Source organism: Melanerpes formicivorus, unplaced genomic scaffold (assembly GCF_026170545.1).
Source record: "Melanerpes formicivorus ecotype bairdi unplaced genomic scaffold, bMelFor1.0.p_v2 SCAF_61, whole genome shotgun sequence".
Lineage (NCBI taxonomy): Eukaryota > Metazoa > Chordata > Aves > Piciformes > Picidae > Melanerpes > Melanerpes formicivorus.
The window spans coordinates 1,731,591-1,752,340 of NW_027142413.1; the positions used below are offsets into that span (position 1 = coordinate 1,731,591).

A 20,750-nucleotide genomic window follows, 5' to 3' on the forward strand; every position below is an offset into this window, starting at 1 on the left:
TAAGTCACAGAAAGCGTTTTCTCCCACAAGAGGGAGCACCAAGTGACGTTTTCTAACTAAAGAAACAGGGTTACCCAGCTGGGGAAAAAAAAAAAGCCACTTACAAACAATGAGCTCTACAAAGCCTAAAGGAAAATAAAATTAAATGATAATTAGATGGGATAATTTCCAATTTCAAGCGCTGACCATGGCTGAACTTCATGTATTTACTACTTACCACAGTATTATATATGTTTTAACAATGTATTTTCAAACAGAAGTTATCATAGAATTATATACATTAGAAGGGACCTCTGGGGATCATCCAGTCCAATTCATAGTATCATAGTATCAGTCAGGGTTGGAAGGGACCACAAGGATCATCTAGTTCCAACCCCCCTGCCATGGGCAGGGACACCCCACACTACATCAGGCTGGCCAGAGCCTCGTCCAGCCTGGTCTTAAACACCTCCAGGGCCGGAGCCCCAACCACCTCCCTGGACAACCCATTCTAGTGCTTCACCACTCTCATGATGAAAAACTTCCTCCTCACATCCAGCCTGAATCTCCCCACCTCCACCTTCATTCCATTTCCCCTAGTCCTATCACTACCTGAGATCCTGAGAAGTCCCTCCTGAATTCCCATGCTAAAAGGAGGTTTACCTAGATCAGGTTGCACAGGAACACATCCAGGTGCATTTCAAAAGTCTCCAGAGAAGAAGATTCCACAACCTCTCTGAGCAGCCTGTTCCAGGGCTCTATCACCCTCACAGTAAAGAAGTTTTAATTCATGTTGAAGTGGAATGTCCCATCTTCCACTTTGTATCTAACAGCCCTCATTCTATCATGGGGCATCGCTGAAAAGAGATTGGCCCTATCCTCTTGACATATTTATATGTATTTATAAGATCCCCTCTAATTCTTCTCCAGGCCAAACAGCCTCAGGTCTTTCAGTCTTTCCTCATCAGAGAACATCCCCTAATCACCTTTGTAGCCCAATGTTAGTCTCTCCAGTAGTTCCCCATCCCCCCTTAACTGAGGAGCTGAGAACTGGACTCGGGGCTACAGATGTGGCCTTACTGGTACAGAGTAGAGAGGGAAGAGAATCTCCCTTGACCTGGTGGTCACACTCTTTTCAATGTACCCCAGGAGACCACTGGCCACCTTGGCCACAAGAACACACTGTTGACTCACAGTGAACTTCATTAGGTTCACCCTGGCCCAACTCTCCAGCCCATCCAGGAGTCACTGAATGGCTGCACAGCCTCCTCCCAGTTTTGTATCATTAGCAGACTCGCTGAGGGTACACTCCGTCCCTTTATCCAGGCTGCTGACGAAGATGTTGAACAAGTCTGTGCCTAGCACTTGACCTCTGGGGAACACTGCTACCTACAGGCCTCCAGGTAGACTGCAGTGTTGATCACAAACCTTTGGTCTCTGTCATTCTGCCAGTTCTCAATCCACCTCACTGTTCACTCATCTAATCCATACTTTCTAAGCATACCTGTGAGGATATTATGCGAGACAGTGTCAAGAGCCTTGCTGAACACAACATCCACTGCTCTCCCTTCATCCATCCAGCTAGTCACACCACCCCAGAAGGCTATTAGATTAATTAAGCATGATTTCTCCTCTGTGAACCCATGCTGCCTAGTCCTGACAATCTTCTTTTCCTACACATGCTGAGACATGATCTCCAGAATGAGTTGTTCAAGTTATGCACAACAGCCCTAACACCTGACAGATGATTATGGTATCAGAAATTTCCAAAACGTGATACAACACAACATTTTCACATTATCCAGCGGTGGCATGAAGGGGACCTCTTGAAGTTACCTGCACACAAAATTAGATTGTTATGCTTTTAATCCACTTCACATGGATTAGGGCATGAAGAGCTCTGGATACCTGCTCTTCTTCAAACACCGAAAACTTAACAGAGGCTTCACAGGAAGGCTTTACCTTACAGTACTTAGAGTGTCCATCTTCTAAGTGATAAACTTTGGAAATTAATCCCAAGAATTTCAGGGTTTTTTTTAAAAAAAACACATTTTCCTCTACTTTTGAGAACCAAATAGAGAGTGCTCTATCAAAATAATCTGTACATATGTGTATATATGCGTGTTCAACTAAAACTCAATTCACTGTGACCAAAATCTCTCCCCAAATCCTCTATTACACATAGACCAAGTAACCCTGTGACTGAATAACCAAGGTGGTTGGTTTAGCAGCTCTGAACTGTTGTAGTTAGCTGAATTACCAATACAGTGTAAAGGTGCTCCTAATAGTTAATAAAGATTTCCATCTTTATGACTTATAACACAAACTAAGCATATAAAAAATGCTAAAATTTGCAGACTGTGCTTGTGAGAACTGGAGATTCAGTTCTTAGTTGTTGATGTTGGAACCCAGTTTTGAATTGCTTGATATATAACAGCAACTTCATTTGATATGACAGCTTTGAAAAACTGGGCAATGTAAGATAGCCATGTGAGAGAGAGGATTGATGTTCTTAATATGACACTAAATTGCAGCATTACTACCAGGAAACTTGCATTTTCTTCAGAAGTCAGTGTAACAGCAAGTACATGATTAAAAATGCTACAGCAAACTTTTAAGATAGACACAAAGTACTTACATCAAAGTATGCTCCTGCGTGTTCCAATATCAGCTGGGTGGAATCTGGCTTATTTTTACAGTAAGTAACGTACATCTGGAATTTGTCTGCCTGCAGAGCAAAATGTGAAGTTGCACAGGTTATTAAGAGAGCGTCATTTCTATCTCAATGTTTTCACACAGTTATCAAAGAGCATATGTTCTCTTTCAAGAAATTGACCTATGCAGAATTACTTTCCCCTTCAAATCAGCACTATATGAAAATACATCAGACCAGTAACATTGAAAACAATAGCAATGTATGCAGAAGTAAATTATTCGTACCTAAGACAAAGATATAAAACAAAACCTGAATGCAGATTTGGGCAACTTGCATGAAATTCAAGATCAGCTAGGCACTAGAGTAGTGCCTTATTTCTTTGTTTGTTTATTTGTATGGTTTTTTCCAGTTAAAGATACACACATTTTTACTGAAATTTGAAGGAAGTGGTACTTTTATGAATTTTACAAATTAAGAAGGGACCTGAGAGCAAGAATCCATCCCCTTGTGCTCCCTCTCTCCCCTTGTTACTTCTAAATGTAAGTTTGATTTCATTACCCAAGTAACGAAACAGTGTCCAACATCTTCTGGTAACTGTTCATATTTTTCCAGCTCCTTGAGGAATATACTATGAATAGAAAAGAAACAAATAGTACAATGCACATGAAACACCTTCATTAGAGCAGCTAATGCTGATCTATTGTCTGTGAATAAAGGCAGCGAGAAAACTTGCTGTAATTCCTGGCAACTGTATGAGTTAACAATAACAGAAATGGATAAAAAGATGTAATTACAGAACTAATGCATAAATGTAATTCAATACAAATGTTGATGTGAAGGTCTGAAACTGATCCAAGTAATTTCTTAAAACCTGAAAATTGTCCAAGACTGAAAAAGACAGTCTCTAATGGTGTACTTCCCTGGCTGCAAAAAAACAACTGAAGCAATTTAGCAATGTGAGAAGAAATCCTTTACATTTTTTCTGGAAAACAGTCCATTATTTATAATCACAATATTTTCATTAGGAAATTCCTCAGGTCATCATTTGGATTTAGAAGTAATATGGAAATGGAAGATAAGTCACTCACTTATTGTGAAACTCATAGATTTCCTGCATGTTTCCAAAGATAATGTGTTCTTTGTTTACAATACCAGGCGGGATCTCTTCAACTCCGCTTGTCATTTCCCATAGATAGGTCTGCCCACAAAAAAAAGATGCATGAAAGAAGTGTCTACAAACTCTGAACACAAGAATCAGCGTATCTGGAAACATGCATTCCCGTAGAGAAATTAGGGAAAGATCATGCAACATCATCTCCAACTGTGACAATACCTGTTATGTCAAATAACAGCAAAATCCAAATTCTCAAAGTGACAATTTAACACAGACCCTGAAACATCATCATTTAAAACATAGTGTTCCTGACAACCTCTAATGCTTCAGGATATTCTTTATCAAGGTCAGGTCTGCAGTCTAGAAGCCGTTGCTTTGTGCAACCGCTAGCACTGAACTTTACTTGCTTCAGTGTAACAATTACTGGGCACTTTTCCATGGAACCTCTCTGAATTTCTATTCAAAATGTCAGCTACTAGCAGAACATGTGATACAGATAATAAAAGAATTAACACAAGCTCATCTCTATTGCTAGCAAAGCAAATAAAGTAAACCCCTCCTTTTTCTCCTCCTCTCTCAAACAAAAAATACCACGTTTATGAACTGTGAAAGAAGCAAATGCTGAAACTTAGTACTGACAAAAGCAAAATGAATAGGAAAAATTCTAAAGCTGTTATCAGATGTTTCTTTCTAACAGCAGAAAAGATGCTCAATTTAATCTTATGATTGCAAACCAATAATGTTTGGCTGTTAAAACCAGAAATAAACAGAAAGCAATGGACTGAATCCTGCCTTTGAAGACCAGTGAAAACAGAAAACTTACATCCATGCATTCCCGGAGGTCTCTTACGTAAGCCTTTTCTGTCTGAATTAGCTCAGCCATAATGAACCTTAGGTGACAACAGAAAGAATGATCAAATCTCAGTCTGTTAGATCATTATGAATGTATAATAACCAGAATACATCTTTCTCCTCATCAGCTTTTGCTTTTTCCATTGCTGCAAGGAAAATCTGAGAACTGAAATGTGAAGAAAGACTACAGATGAAGGAAATGTAAGAGGTAACAATCCTTCTTTACTAACAAGTGCAAAGCGAAATGGGGAAGAAGACTGCATTATTTTTCAAATGCATTTCACTCGCTACAGTCCTTTAGCTGTTGTCCTCCCTCCTCCCCTTACACACTATTTCCAATTACTTAAAAACCAAAAAGGATGTTAGAAGAAGTCTAACATAGTTTTAAATGTTTAAGATTCTGTCATGCTATAATTATCTGTGAGTAAAAGCATGTGAATAAATGGCAATAGAAACTGCTGAGTAATATCACCCTCTTTTCAGCATTTACCCAATTTCTAAGCTGCCAGACAAGCCATGACAGTCTATTCATTATCAAGCTTGATTTCTGCATTCTCATTGATTAAAAATAAATAAATGTATTACTCTTTCCTGCGGGCAGACTTTCGTTTTTCTTCATTAAGCTCATGTGCAGCATCACGCAGTTTCACCTCTGACCCAGGAACACTGGCTGGGATTATATCCAGCTGCAAGCTTTTGCTCTTTATTAAAGAAAGGAAGAACTGATTAAGGAAGGAGACAGGAGAAAACAATAGCTAAATCAAATGCAAGGAAAGCTTGTTTGTCTGTCATGACACTCAAATTTCTCTTACCGATTTGTTGGAATCAGAGGAAATACCCAGAGCTTTCTCTAAAGAGGTCCTATATTTCTCCATGCGCAGGGAAAAGTCTCTGTACCTCTTATCCACTGCTGTGACACATTTTTTAATCTCTGTTGCATGAGCATGCCCTTTTTCACAAAAGCCATCAGCCAGCTGTATCAACAACTTCACCCTCTCTTTGGTTTGCTATGAAAACAGGAAAATATCGAACAGTTACTAGCTCTACCTGTCATGAAGAGGGTAATTTTGCTTAGCTTGCTATTATAAGTGCAGTTGGAGAAGCTATCAAAGAAGCTAGATTCCCTCTCCCTCTTTCCAGAATTCCTTTGAACAGATACCTTTTTCTTAACAAAAACAGCATTAGATGAATATTGGTTACCTTGAGTTTTATTATTACATGACCAGAAGCAGGTTGTTAATTTCCCTTTCAAAAATGTGCTCCATATCTAACCCAGAGATTAAATTCTGCTAGGGTAATTTTTCAGAGCATGGACATTCTCCTTGTATCAACAACAAAGTGGTTTGATGTCAAGAGGATATTTTGTTCACTACCACAGAAGCGCTGGCATTGGACCTGGGCCTGCAGTCTCAAGAATCTACCTCATCTGTACACTGAAAAGGAGGTAAGTCTTCTTATATGCTTTACACTTAAATGGATTAAGTCAATTCTTTAGATCTTTTTCATATTATGTTTTGTTGTTACACAGTTGTTCAAAAGAAACTAACAACAAGTAGCCACTGGCAAATCTGTAACTAAGTGCTTTTTCCAACTGGCAAGCTGCCTAAGACAATGCACTTTTCTTTCAAGGAAATAATAGATTGTCCACAGAGCATGAGTTCATACCTTCAGTTCTCTCTCTCTCTGATACCATGTCAGTGTAAACTGTCCTGTCAGCACCCTTTGTATCAAGCAGTTAAGCAAAACAGTCAATAAAAACTTGACTCTTAGGCCAACTTTTTTTCTTAAACCCTTTCTTTCCTAATGGTTCCTCATCTGAGTATTTCTTTTCACTATGGAATTAGCAAAAGCTAATATATCCTCCCAACAGGTAGCCAAAAGGCAAAGGAGTGGCACTAACAAAACACTTTCAAAAGGGGCACTCACGTCATTTGCTGACAGAGGAAACAAGGAGAGCCCTGCTACTCTGCATGCTGTAAAGCATCCAGCAGAACAAAGGATGGAGGCAAAACTCAGAAAAAGCACACTTGAAAAGCAAAAGCCATCTCTGTGCTGTCTGTATTCCCTTTCCTCCCTTCCCATGTCCCAGGACGAGACTCCTCTTCTGAAATGGTCCTTCAGACAAGTAAGTAATTGCTTACTTTCTTCAGACCTGTTATTTCTTTGTGAAGATTGGAAAGCCGTAAGGTGGAAACCAGGTAACAGTTGGAAAAGGTCACAAAATGAAACATAGACAGACAAGGCTACGTATGCCCAAGTAGTTCACTCACATGCTATTTGTCTGCCTTTTCCTGTGTGAAAAGTGGTAAGGCTCACCACTGACATCTGCATCGGTGTATAGGCCTCCAGAGATGTAGAATAACACAATGCTGCTATGGCTCCAAAACTTACAACCAAATAATAATAAACTGAGTAACCTATAAACTGAGTAACCTAAAAAGTAAAGCTTTAACTTTTCTACTGTTGTCTAGCTAAATTATAATAATATGAATAATAATATGCCTTGTATTTTACGTCCTAAATGAACATGCAGTAATCAGAGGCATGAAGACATGAAAGCAGTAATCAAAGGCCCTGCAAGGTTGTAGGTTTATGATTTTGTTATGAGAAATCAGCAGTACAAAGGGCTCACGAAGCTTCAGTAACAGTGATTACCTTCTGATTATCTTTTTGTTTATTCTGTTTCCAGAAGTAATACAGGAAGCAAGCCACTGCAAGTAAACAAATCTTAATGGACACATCATTGTGGACTTTTTTGGGAGCAGGTGGGAGTTTGGGTTGTTCTGGTTTTTTTTATTGGTTGGTTGTGGGGTTTTTATGGTTGGGTTTTTTTTATCAGTTTGTTGTTGGTTTATTTGTTTGTTTTTACTTTCTTTTTTCTGTTCCCCCCAAAATATTACTAATATTTATTTTACCTTTGCTGTGATCTGAAATTCTTCATGTTCTTTTAACAACTCTTGAGTATGCTGGATACTAGAGCCAGTGGAAGTATGTGTGGATAAATAAAACTCTCCATTGTCATGAATCCATTCTAAAGCCTAAATAAAGCAGTAACAAAAGAAAAGTAAGAGAGAAGACAACATATTTTTGCCAGTAGAAACCATCTGTGATCAGCATTTCACAAAAACTGATTTGTCACAGGTAAATTTTACTCTATGTCATGCATAACAATCAGCTCTACAATATCAGTAATTCCAAAATAATTCACTTAGCCTATGAAACAATGCCCAGTGAATCAACCAACACATGAAAATGAATACTTCAGAGAAGTCTACTACTATAGGACTGTAGTAGTCTACTACTAAAAGATTCTGACTATGCCTACATTTTTCTAAGTATACTCCCCAAATGAGAAAATACCACTTTTTGATGCAACAAAGGACAGCTGTACTCAGAAATAGACATTTTCCAACCTGTAAAAATATACATAATACTGCCAAATTTATAGTCTGAACTTTTTAAGCACATTAAGATTTAACAGTCATTTCACTCTTTAATTGACATGAAATCAAACAGTCATTTCACTCTTTAATTGACATGAAATCAAACCTGCAGCAGAGGAGGAACTGTAAGATGTATCAGTTCCGCCAAATAATCTATGTATAGGTAATAAAAGACAAGAACTGCAAACTGAAATTGTTTCCCTTCCACATGCTGTCACCTTACTCTCTCACTGTTATGAACCATTATTATTATTTTTTATCTTATTATTATTATGATCTTATTATTTTCTTATCTACAATCTTATCTATATTATTATGATTATTATCATTATTATTATTATCATTATTATTATTATCGTATTATTATCTTATCTACGACCTACCCACATTAATATTGGCTGCCCTTTTAATGTATCTCAGTGGTTGTGAGGAGTTATACTCTCTGGCTATCAGCAAAAATAGAGAGTCCTCTCAAAATGTTGCATAGCAGTAAAAATACCAAAACGTAACTGAAGACTGACATCAAGTTGTTTTGCAGATGTAAATATAGCCTACTACAGCAGTACACAGCACCACAAGAACTTAGAAACTTTTTGGTTCTGACAAAGGCAACATCAGATGCTCAAAAAGCTCGTACATCTTGCTTACAACTGTCCTGTTACTAAATGCATGTATATCTTTGGTGCCTTCAGTGCACGCATACAGCACTAGACACAAAAAAATTAATACCCCAAGAGAAAAGGTTGTAGATTGCTAGTAAGTCTCATTGTTTCAATTTACCCTTTTATCTATGCACATCTCCTGAATCAGGAAAAGTTTTATCTTGGTGGACAGCAGATAGGTATTTTCAAGATTGAAGCGGAAAAGGCATCATCTACATTAAGCTCATCAAGGCTGTGATCAAAGGACTTTGATTCTCTTTCTTACAATTTTAGGACACTTTTGACTTTTGTTACAAAACCTAAATCAAATAGAATGACTTCAGGCTTCAACACTGAATACAAATGCTAAGATGCCATTTACCTAATCACATACAAATGCAGATGCAAGCCTGATGAGATTAGATTCTACGTTTGATGGAAACAAAGCAGTAACTGTTGGACTATTGTCAAGAAATGGAACATTTCAACCAATCACCTGTACAATATATCCCCTGTCATTCTGATGCAAGTATTTGCAAGTGAAGACTGATATGGACAGGGAGTATCTCTGGTAACATTTATTTTGATACTTCTTGCTTTCAACTTTTTAACTTCTACCTTTTTTTGGTGGGTTTATTACACCAGACAAGAACTGAAGAAATTAATTTAGTGAGTCCTTAACTCTGGAAGGTCCTCACAAACTACTGTGGTATCTGGTCCCACTGCAGCCATCAAGGTCCGAAGGCTCAAAGTTGGATTCTTCCAACTTCTAAACAAAAAATCTAAATCCAGACAGCAACATTTCCATTTTTTGGCTTCTCATTGTGGAGTTCATATACAGTTTAGTTCGCTTTGTGATGACAACTGGTGACTGCTGAAAAATGGGATTTACAATGAAAATGCTAACACCTTTATCTTCAGTGTTTGATTATTATTCAATAATTTCTATACAAAAGCAAGTAGGTCATGTCCTTGGCAGAAGGCTGGAGTTGAGGTTATTCAAAAGTGGGGCAGGGAACAGAGCACTGTTGTTTTAAAGACGTATTTGTCTTTAGCTTCACTCTAAGATTTATCCTGCATTATTTCATGAAAGCATGAAAGAGAGAATTCAAATCTTTCAAGAGATCAAAGGAAGCCATTAGTAATTAAGCCCTTGTCTACATTGGTTCTCAGAAAAAAACATATTAATTTTTGAGTCCTTTGAAGTAACTCTAACTATATTCCAGGTTATGGACATTGCATCCTTTGTTGCAGAACACGAACAGCCAGCCTCATTTCTTTGACCTACACTCAATTTTAAAAAAATAAATAAAAGGAGTAAAAAACCATTGCAAATCACTCCAATTAATAATTCTGCCATTAAACCTCCTAATTATTTTGATGGCTTCTGTTGTCATCATTGAACGGAACTTTTTTTGTGTGTGGTAGTTACTGAAAAATTCAACAAAACAGAAAGAGATTGATCTACCATGCAAGACTCCACAAAACCACACACACAGAGAATTGCAAAACCAAAGTCATTCAGTTATTACTGCTTAGAGTTATCCAACTTGCCAGTCTTATAGAACTGAAAATCAGCTTAACCAGGTGGGTTTTTTTCCCTTCAACATCTGAGAAAAATACTGCTTCCCTGGTCAAATTAGGTGTGTGTTAAAAGTTAACACGCACAATAATTTGTCAAACAGAAGCTTGCAGAAATGAGATTCAGCAGCAGCAGATCAAGCCAGCAGAAGCACAAGACTACTTTTACACTTCATCAGTAAATACACTCTACCTCAACAGATTTAGCTGTTGTGTATTAAGAGTAAATAATTTCACTTACTTTCTATTTTAATCACTGATCTTTCAGCCATTTGAAATATTGAAGTCAATGGCAAACTTGTGAGACAAGTCAGTGTATGTCAAACCTCAATCACAATGAAGAAGACTTTTATACAAGACCCTCACCTGTTTGGCACTTCTTTCAAACACCACATATTGTTGGCACTGATCGAGACGTCTTTTACGCATGGTCCAATAATGGAGCACACGATTCTCCCTCTGGAAGAGCTCATTTAAGATATCTGAAGAAATGAGAACAGTTTCAACAGAAGTTACAACAGCCAGTTTTGAAATACCACATTAAAATTAGTGGAATCAAGCACTTATATTTCCAGAGTTCACAACAAACTTACTCTTTTTGTTAATCTTTGTTTTGTTCTTTTTCATGATATTCATGAAATAGTGTTCCTTTTTCATTATTATTTACATAAATATAAAAGAAACCAGAGATGCAATTAATAAAAACTACTAGACCACCTTTCTTCTCTCAAATATAGGGACTCTATACAGGGACTGCCACTGCTTAAAAGAGAACTGAAATATGGTCTGATAAAAATGGTTCTAGATGGAGTTTCCTCAGAAAGAATGAGCCTGCACATGCTCAACATCTTAACAAAAGAAATAATAACCAATTAACTTTTCTGAATACACTAGTCTTCTGTGAAATATTTTAGTAATTTAATACATATGAACAAATACAGAACCTTAGGTCACTACAAGAACAAATGCAATCTAAGCAGATATTAAACGTACAGAAAGACATTTAATAAAAATACAGTTAGTCTGTAATTTCCCTTAAAAAAAAATCAAATCAAATCAAATAGCAGTATAATTGAGTAAGTTGAGTTGTTCACATGAGTGTTCACTGAGTCTTGAGAGAACTTCCAAGTAATCAAATAACTCCACAATTTGGTACTCCATTCCTGAGTATCAGAAGCTGTCTGCCCTTGAGAAGACACACCCAAATTCCACTATTAACCTCCAGTTCCATGTCTGGCTTACAAATTCTTTCTGGATAGCAAAGACCTTCTGCTTACAACATGAAGAACATTTTATCTCAACTCTGCTTCTTCAATGTTGTGTTTTCCCCCTCAAAGAAATCCTAGCAGTTTCTGTGAAGCTCATTTTACCACTGCTTCATCCAGAGCAGAAGCCCTACCAGACTTCGTAGCTACTGCAAATCCAGATGGCAAGCTGAAATACATGGAAACAGGGATAACTAATGTCTCTGCCAGAGTTGCATAGAACCCAAGGTCAGGTCTACCACAAAACAGGCTCATTCTTCACAATAATGCTTGCTTCTCTACTTATAGTCACAGCTGGCTATTTTCCATAATTATGACTGGAGGCTGTCAGGTATTAGGCCTCTTAAGGCCTCTGCAGAACCCTGGCTCCACTGTCCAGGTTCACTATGTCTTACATTCCAAATGCTAACAACTCCAAGGAACAGTTTCATAGAAAAGCTCAAATAAAGGGAGCCTGAGGAGCAAAGCATCTCTATCTGTGTTCTGGGACCAATTATAACCACTTGTCACAGCTTCCCTGGGGATTATGAAACCTGTCTGCATCATTGCAAACATCCTCATGCTTGGAAGTACCATATTCCCACTTGTCACAGAACCATGAGATCACCCAGGACTTTTGGTTGGAATCTGGTCACAGTGGCTAAGTTTTGCTTCCTGCTGGGTAGGCTACCCTCAAACATGTCTCATCTGGTCTGTCCCTCAGCCAGACCATGATCTGATCTGCTATGAAGTTCACCTGCTTTCTCAATTTTATTTCTGCTTTATGCCATCTCAGAAATGCTTGCCCATAATGTATGTCAGATTTTTGGGGGACAGAAGGTGGGTATAAGTGTGGGACATAATCATCGTTATACAGTGCAATACATCCAACTGGACACACCATATCAAGAGCCATTGATAGTGATACCAGCAGAGTAGTTCTGACAAAGAACAAACATGTCCTGTTCTGTCAGGGCATGATACAGATGGCAAGTCAATGAGATATTTGGCTGGGCACCATCAGTGTTACTGTCTTGGCCTAAGAAGAGAAAAATATATTCTATAAAATACTCAAAGGAAGTTATAGAACATCAGTATTGATTGCTAGGTTTGGATGAGGAGCTCTGTCTCAAGCTTTCTGCACTCTAGCCCCATTGCAGTTACGTTCTTTGATTCCAAATGTGTTATGATTGTCTCGTACACTTTTCAGCTTGTTCTCCAGGCTTGAAGAGCCTTCAGCTGCATGGCAGGTACAACCCCACTGACAAACACAAAAAGCCTGACAAAGGGCTGACACTTGCAAGGAGCTGCTAAAAATCTGCTTGCCTCCCAGGCATCAACTGGCAGCTCAGGGCCCAGAACTCCAACCCAGGTTTTGTGTTTCTTGAAGGACTAATTAAGAAATTGACCACAGGACTGCTATGGAGACATTTGAGAGAGTTGGTCTCCAGGCAGCAAGTGGCCTGACAATTGGTTCTTCTCCCCTTAGACTGGGACCTCATCTCAGGAGACCTCACTCCCTGTTTGGTGAGTGTATATATTTTGGGTACCTGTAGGGAGATCTTCCCTTTTTGAGTGAGTGAGCCAGTGCACATTTTGATTGATTCCTCTAGATAGTTTAACTGGTTGTGCAGCAGTATTTTCCCCGCTGACATCTGAACCTGTAATTCTGTTGTGTCAGGAGGACAGGATAATTGTAATAAACCCACAGTTTTCAGGTGGCTGCTGCCCTCAGCTTTGTGAGTGTTTCCACTGCAAGCTGTCTCCATGCATCCTGCACTCTGTCAACCAACCTAAAAATATAAGCGCCAGTAGACAAGTTCCTGCACTGTGTTCAGTTTCAGTCTGTACAGCAGACAGAGGTAACAAAGAAGCATGCAAAATTAGCAGCAGAAGCAAAGATGAAGATGCTCCACTTCTGAGTTTACAGCAATTTCCATCAGCTGAATCCACTTGCCGCAGCAGTTTCAGGCTACTGCTCCTTTTTGCTTATTGCAAACTCCTTATTGCTCTCTACAACTACCTGAAGGGGGGTTGTAAACAGGCAGAGGTTGGTCTCTTCTCCCAGGCAGCCAGCACCAGAACAAGAGGACACAGTCTCAGGCTGCACCAGGGGAAGTTCAGGCTGGAGGTCAGGAGGAAGTTTTACACAGAGGGAGTGATTGCCCATTGGAATGGACTGCCCGGGGAGGTGGTGGAGTCGCCGTCACTGGAGGTGTTCAGGAGGAGACTTGACAGGGTGCTTGGTTACATGGGTTAGTTGATTAGGTGGTGTTGGGTGATAGGTTGGACGTGATGATCTTGAAGGTCTCTTCCAACCTGGTTTATTCTATTCTATTCTATTCTATTCTTTGCAAGATTCAGCTTTGGCATGGTATTTGACACAGTATTTGGACACTCTCAACTGCAGGTCAAGGAAATTATTCACGCTGGTAAAAAGGGACAGAAGGACACCTCTCAGTTCAATACCAGTGTGATTCCTGTTTCAAATAAAGCATGTGCTTAACTAAACTTTGCCTAGATTAAGACATTGCTTTTCTAGGTATCATAACCTGCATCTGGCAATAAGGATCAAATATATACTACTGCATGGTAGTAGTATATATTGAAAAACTATATCAATTCTGCAAAAACTCCAGGGTTACTCAAGCTTTTAAAGTTTATTTATACACTATATACTGACCATAGTCTAACAGTTTCAAGAATACACCTGAGTTGTGAGTATGTAATAGTCCAGAACACATGTATCCTCTTTTTCACCAAAATGAAATAAACACTTCCACTTCTCTAGTTAGAAGAGATGAAAAGAGTTTGTAGTTTTCCTTACATACATATTTGAATAGGAAGATCAGCGTGAACTTCAAAATCATGTGGTCAGCTACCATCATACTACTGAGATCTAAAATGGAGAAGTCCTCGTGAGTTTTATCTTGATTCACATTTAATTCCTAGAAGCATATATGACCTGACTCATAAGGGAAAAAGTGTTAGAGCACAAAGTTTATTTTCTTTCTGCTTGGGGGTTTCTGTTGCTGGTTTTGTTCCACTCTGAACATGTATCATTCACCCCAAATCTTAAACACACAGAGAACATGCATAGCACTGTATTTCTGACATATTTAAGGACAAGTTAAGGACATTAGCAGGGTCTTTTCCACTCTTTCCTCATCTGTACACACTGACCTTTCTCAGAATGACTGCTTAAACAGAATTCAAAACTGAATTTTTAAAGTTGGCCCAAAACCCCTAATATATATTTCTTGTAATTACTTGTGGTGGTAGCTACAACTTCATGCTTGCTACTGCTTCAATTTCTTTGTCTATTACTAAAAGAAGAGCTATGTGACAGATGTCAGCAATGCTTCTTCAGTTATGGATAATGCCAGCATTTCTGTTGAGTTCTTATCTCGTGCAGTTCTATAAACACTGATGCCTTGTGGAAGAGGAAAAATAATCCTTTGTATTAACTCTACATGTTCCAAGTTTCAACTGCTACAATCTGACTATTCCCTTAAGAGTGAAAAGTACATCACATACCCTATTATCTTTCCAACACAAAAAACTGACACAGAGATTTTTGAGTACTGTCAAATAAAAACTGATTTTGCCTTGCAGTAAAATGAAGAAGTGAGTATGTCCTTTTCTAATAGAGTCACCAAGTATCATAGAGTAGAAGTGACCTCTGGAGGCCATCTCTTCCAATCTCCTCAAGACAGGACTAAATTCAGTTTTGCAGGGGCTTGTTCAACTTGATTTTAAAAGTTCCCAAGGGCAGAGGTTCTACTGCCTCCCTGGGCTACCTGCTGTGCTCAGTGCTTTCTCACTCTTGCTGCTACACTCTCTCCTTACATCCATTCAGAATTTTCCCTGCTGCAACTTTTTTCTCTGGTCCTACTGCGGTGTTTCCCTGACTTTAGCTCTATTCTTTGCATAACTTCCTTTAGGTATCTGCAAACAGCAACTAATTAGACAACTAGACTTCTCTGGCTTTGAGTCTGCAGCATGGTCTGAGTACTAAGTTACAATACTGAATTGAGGGGAATATGACTGGAAAATAAATCAGTTAAATACAACATTTGCTTCTGAATCTCCATCTATTCTGCCTACTTCACCCACCATTTATGTATACCTTAATAATTTATCTTATTTTTGGTCCCTGAAAGCCCTACAGATTTCTCTCTCTACTCTGTTTCCCAGAGCACATGTTGTACCTTAAAGATGTACTACACTGAATTAATCCCAGCAAAAGCCAAGACAGTATCACAGTATAACTAAGGTTGGAAATGACCTCGAGGATCATCACGTAATGCCTCTTTACTGCCTCACCTCAGCTACCACCTGTCTGCACATGTAATTTAAACATGGTGTCAGTTATCCTATTCTTCAAGTTCCTTAATACTGATTCCATTATATGAATGGCCTGAGCAGCATTGCTTAAGGGATTTATTGTATCATAATACTCCTAAGGAACTCACAGAATGCACAAACACACAAAGTAAACTTATAGTTATCAACTCCCATTTGGCCTCAGACCAAACATCACCACAGGCATGTTTACTATTTCATTTTCTCAACCAAGCAGCACATTTGAGTCTCAAAATAAGACTAAGTGTAAGCAGAAGATAAATTCAAATCAACTTCATTTGGAGACAAAATAATTTGACAATTGGCAGCTCTTTCAAAGTTGTGAAAGCCATTTTAATGATTTCCTGTTAAGCCTGACAGGACCTCTTCCACTTGGACAGGCTTCACTCTCCTGTCTTTGCATACATCACAGCACGTGATAATCACATGAGGTAAAAAACCAGAAGCAGCCTCTTACTTTTGACTTGTTGTTCAGGTGCCTTGATGTGCGTCACCATCCCCGGCATGTTTACGCTGTTCCTGTGCAGGTATTTCAGAAAGACATCAGCATTTCTCCGAGCCAATGTGCAAGCCTGGAAAGACAAAGAGACTAGTTTAGTTGAAGATGCACAAATATACATCTAGAAAGAGATGAAGGACCTTCCTCACTCCCCTTTTGTGCATTTCCCACTCTCTCCAATTTTAGAAAGTGGATCTTGTGAAATCCTTCTAAAAGCAAGCCAACCTAACCACTAAAATAGTTTTCCTAACAAATAGCAGTCAATCCTTACTCATCTGTCAGGGAAAAAAACCACAAAACCCCAAACAATCTTGTCATCAGCATCTACTATAGGCCATTGGTGAAGCCCTCCCACTCCAGCTACAAGAGGCTTCATGATTGCAGACTCTTGTCTTGCTGAGGGACTTCAATTATACTGACATCTGCTGGGAAAATAGCACAGCAAACTGTAGACAATCAAGGAGATTCCTGTAGTGCCTTCATGATAATTTCCTGAGCCAGATAATAGACACCCCTACCCAAGGAACACAGTATTGGACCTGACAGCCGAGGCTTGACAGGGCTCTGGGCAGCCTGATCTAGTTGAGGATTCCCCTGCTTACTGCAGAGGGGGCTGTACTAGATGACCTTTGGAGGTGTCTTCCAACCCAGACCATTCAATGATTCTGTGATCCTAAATGCAAGTGAACTCATCAGTGATGTCAAGGTGGGGGGTAGTCTGGGCTGTAGCGATCATGCACTGGTGGAGTTTGCAGTCCTAAGGGATATGGGACAGGCAAAGAGCAGAGTCAGCATTCTAAATTTTAGGAAGGCAAACTTCCAACTCCTTCAGGAGTTAGTCAGTAGGACCTGAGAGGAAAAGATTCTCAAGGACAGGGCAGCAGGGCAGAGTTGGCAGACCTTTAAGGATATTATCCTTAGAGAGCACAAGAGCTCTTGATCCCCATGTGCAAGAAATCCACAAGGAAGGGAACAGACTGGCACAGCTGAATAGGGAACTGCTGGTCAAAATAAAGAGCAAGAGGTACCTATGTAGACAATGAAAGCAGGGACAGGTAACAACTGACCAGTTGTACAGGGATGAGGTCAGGAAGGCTAAGGCTTGGCTGGAGCTGAACCTGGCAAGGGATGCAAAGAGTAATAAGAAAGGCTTCTACAGTTACATCAACCATCAGTGAAAGATTAAGGAAAGTGTGCCCACTCTGATGAGGGAGAATGGAGATCTGATGTCAACAGGCAAGCCTCAGTCTTCACTGGCAATCTTGCTGTGTCCTCCACTTGAGTGGATGGACCACTAGGTGCAGACCAGCAGGGTAAAGTCCCTCTCACCATAAGCAAAGGTAAAGTTCAGAACCACCTGAGGCAGCTCAACATACATAAATCTACAGGACCTGATGAGATGCACCCCAGACTTCTGAAGGAATTGGTTGTTGTGGTTGCAAAGCTACTCTGTGTAACATCTGAGAAGTCCTGACAGTCAGGTGAAGTCCCTGGAGACTGGAAGAAGGGAAAGATTACACCACATATAAAAAGGGCATAAAAGAGGACACTGGAAATTACTGACCTGTCAGCCTCACCTCTGTGCCTGTGCATGGAACAGATCCTCCTGGAAGCTATACTTAAGCACATGGAGGACAGGGAGGTGATTTGAGATAGCCAGCATGGCTTTACAAAGGGCAAGTCCTGCCTAACCAAACTAGTGGCTTTTTGCAACGCTGTAACTAAACCTGTGGCCAAGGGCAGAAGAACAGATGTCATCTACCTGGAATTTCATAAAGCTTTTCACAGTCTCCCACAACATCCTTCTCTCTAAGCTGGAGAGATACAGATTTGATAGGTGGACTGTCCAGTGGCTAAGAAATGATTGCATACAAAGGGTACTGCAAAGTTTTGTTGTCCAGATGGAGGTAGGTGACAAGTGGTGTTCATCAAAGCTCTGTAGTACTGTAGGACTAGTACTGTTCAATACCTTCACCAATGATGCAGACAGCGTGACTGAGTGCACCCTCAGCACACCCGCAGATGATACCAAGCTAAGTGGTGCAGTTGATAAGACCACAGGATGGGATGCTATCCAGAGGAACCTGGACAGGCTGGAGAGCTGAGCTGAGAAGATTCTCATGAGTTTCAAAATAAGGAAAAAGTGCAACATCTTGCACCTAGGTCAGGGCAACCTTTGATGTCAATATAGGCTGTGGGTTGATGAAATTGAGAGCAGCCCTGCAGAAAAGGACTTGGAGGTACTGGTGAATGAGAAACTGGACATAAGCCAATATAGTTGAAGGTGTCCCTGGTTGCTGCAGGGTGGTTGTACAAAATGACTTTTGGGGTCCCTTCCAACACAACACAATCCAAATCTGTGAAGGAAATGCCTTTTTTTGTTGTTTACTCTGAATTTCCTATAAAGTAACTATCTGCTCTGGAGCTTTCACCATGACTCAGAGCTCACAGAGAAGTTTATTTTGTGTATGTGCTATGTGCCACTTAAAGTCATTGACTGTATAAACAGAGTTCACATGCTTACATACTCACATGGATATTCCAAAACATCCACTGATACTTTGAATAAAAAGTAAATACACTGTTGAAGTGAAACCAAAAGTGCTACAATATTAAGGCCACGAGAGCTTTCTGTCCTCATCACTGTATTGCCGCCACTTTCACCAACACCAAGCACTATATATGGGCTAGCTGCCTTATTTTTATAAGCAGAACATAAAATGCTACTTTAAAAGGTTAGAAAAAGGCAGCATGGCTCAATGCAGTAACCAAGGCAGTAAGTAATTTCTCATATTATTTTTAAACAAAGATTGGTAATTCATACCAATTCCAGAAAGATCAGTTTGTCAGTACATTTAGAGCTATATGCTGCTATGTATTTGGATGTTATTATCTGTGCACTGAGAGCAAAAAGGTTTTTAATAAAAATAAGGTTCTATAACCTTAATAGTCTTTCAAGGTGAAGTCATTGGTTATGGGTTTAGTTACAGTGCTCTGCAAGCATCAATTACAAATTTATTCAGTGGGATCAACAATCTTGACTAGGACATTAGTTGGAACAAAACCCTTTCGTTTATCTGCCAACTATTACACAAATCCTACTACCCCTAGAAATTTGTCTAGCAATTCCTCCTTCTATACTCCACCACAGCCCAATTACATCTGAGAGCCACCTCAATGCACAGGTAGCAACGGCACTATGTGACTCTCACTTCCCTTTCAAAACAGCAACCTTGAAGCAGTTTTTTAGAATGAGAGTTGCTCAAAGCAGTGATTCCTAAATTCCTCTTCAGTCACAGTGGGAGACCTGACATCTACTGAAGTTCAAAAGGAAATGTATTTATAAAACTGGCTACAATTTTATGCACTTGGCAGCACTCAGAAGCAGTTAACATGCCACTTATCTTTGCAGTTTGAGCCATACCTCTATCTTTTGAATGGGTACTGCTGCCATCCACATGCATTTCAGCACTGTGAGTGTTTGACTGCATGTTTTCTAAGACACAGAAGACCACAAAAAATTGGCAAACCTCACCTTTAGGAATGCCTCCTTCTGTTCCAGGTGTTTGCTTATCATAGGTGTAACATGATCTGTTTCAGAGTTAGGACCCAGTTTGTCTGCTCCTCCACACCAGTCTTCTTCTCGCTTATATTCCTGCTCCAGGCTTTCAAGCACACTGCATACCTATGAAAAAAAAAAAGGAGCCCAACTCAAATATAATTCATTAAGACAAACATTCAAAATTAAAGAAAAAAAAAAAAGGGAAAACTAGACTAGTCCTTACATACACCTTTGTTTCTGACGTGTTTTAACTGGGACTTAAGGCAAGAAACCTTGGCAATAGGTCTGTAAGCATTGGCTTGCTTTTGTGGAATTCCTCAGAAAGCTATTCCTAAAGTTGCTCATCTTTCTCTGCCTCTGTGACTTCACAGTTCAGGATGGGTTTAGGACATGAATGCAGAAGAAGCAATCTGGCCAATCCTGCCTGTAACTGTTCTCCAGACAAGCAGGATGTAGCTTATTTTTTTCCTGACTCCCACACAAACCCCAGAATTAGCCATCTGATGTACTTCCATTAAAATCTCAGTGTAACTTGTTTAAGCTAAACTTCTTCAAACAAGCAGAAATCCTGCCAAGTACGTGTACAGTGTGTTTCATCTTGGAAAAGTTTTACAAGACTTTTTTCAAGCAAAAGTAAGATTCTGAGGACAATTAAAGGGAAGAATGACAGAAGAGACAGACGGAGGTTTCAGTCTTGCCAATAATCACTGTACTTTGGTAATGTAACGTAGCAGTGGTTGTACAAAACACTGAAGTTTGCTAATTGAAGCAAGCTAGTAAAATTGAGGCCTTGAGCACAAGCCTTATGAAGAGA

The 20,750-nt window shown here is 39.5% G+C and overlaps 1 protein-coding gene across 2 annotated transcripts in view; it reads right to left on the reverse strand.

Moving 5' to 3' along the window:
- TRIO (trio Rho guanine nucleotide exchange factor) overlaps positions 1–20,750 on the reverse strand; it is a 258,492-nt gene that overhangs the window by 90,580 nt on the left and 147,162 nt on the right. For both annotated transcript variants that reach the window (XM_068161994.1, XM_068161996.1), the window contains exons 18-27: positions 19,910–20,059; positions 16,333–16,447; positions 10,633–10,748; positions 7,517–7,639; positions 5,414–5,608; positions 5,187–5,302; positions 4,573–4,639; positions 3,724–3,833; positions 3,194–3,263; positions 2,618–2,707 (exon numbers count right to left, since the gene is read on the reverse strand). In XM_068161994.1, coding sequence (XP_068018095.1) covers positions 2,618–2,707; positions 3,194–3,263; positions 3,724–3,833; positions 4,573–4,639; positions 5,187–5,302; positions 5,414–5,608; positions 7,517–7,639; positions 10,633–10,748; positions 16,333–16,447; positions 19,910–20,059 — 1,152 coding nt within the window. The remainder of the gene's footprint in view (positions 1–2,617; positions 2,708–3,193; positions 3,264–3,723; positions 3,834–4,572; positions 4,640–5,186; positions 5,303–5,413; positions 5,609–7,516; positions 7,640–10,632; positions 10,749–16,332; positions 16,448–19,909; positions 20,060–20,750) is intronic.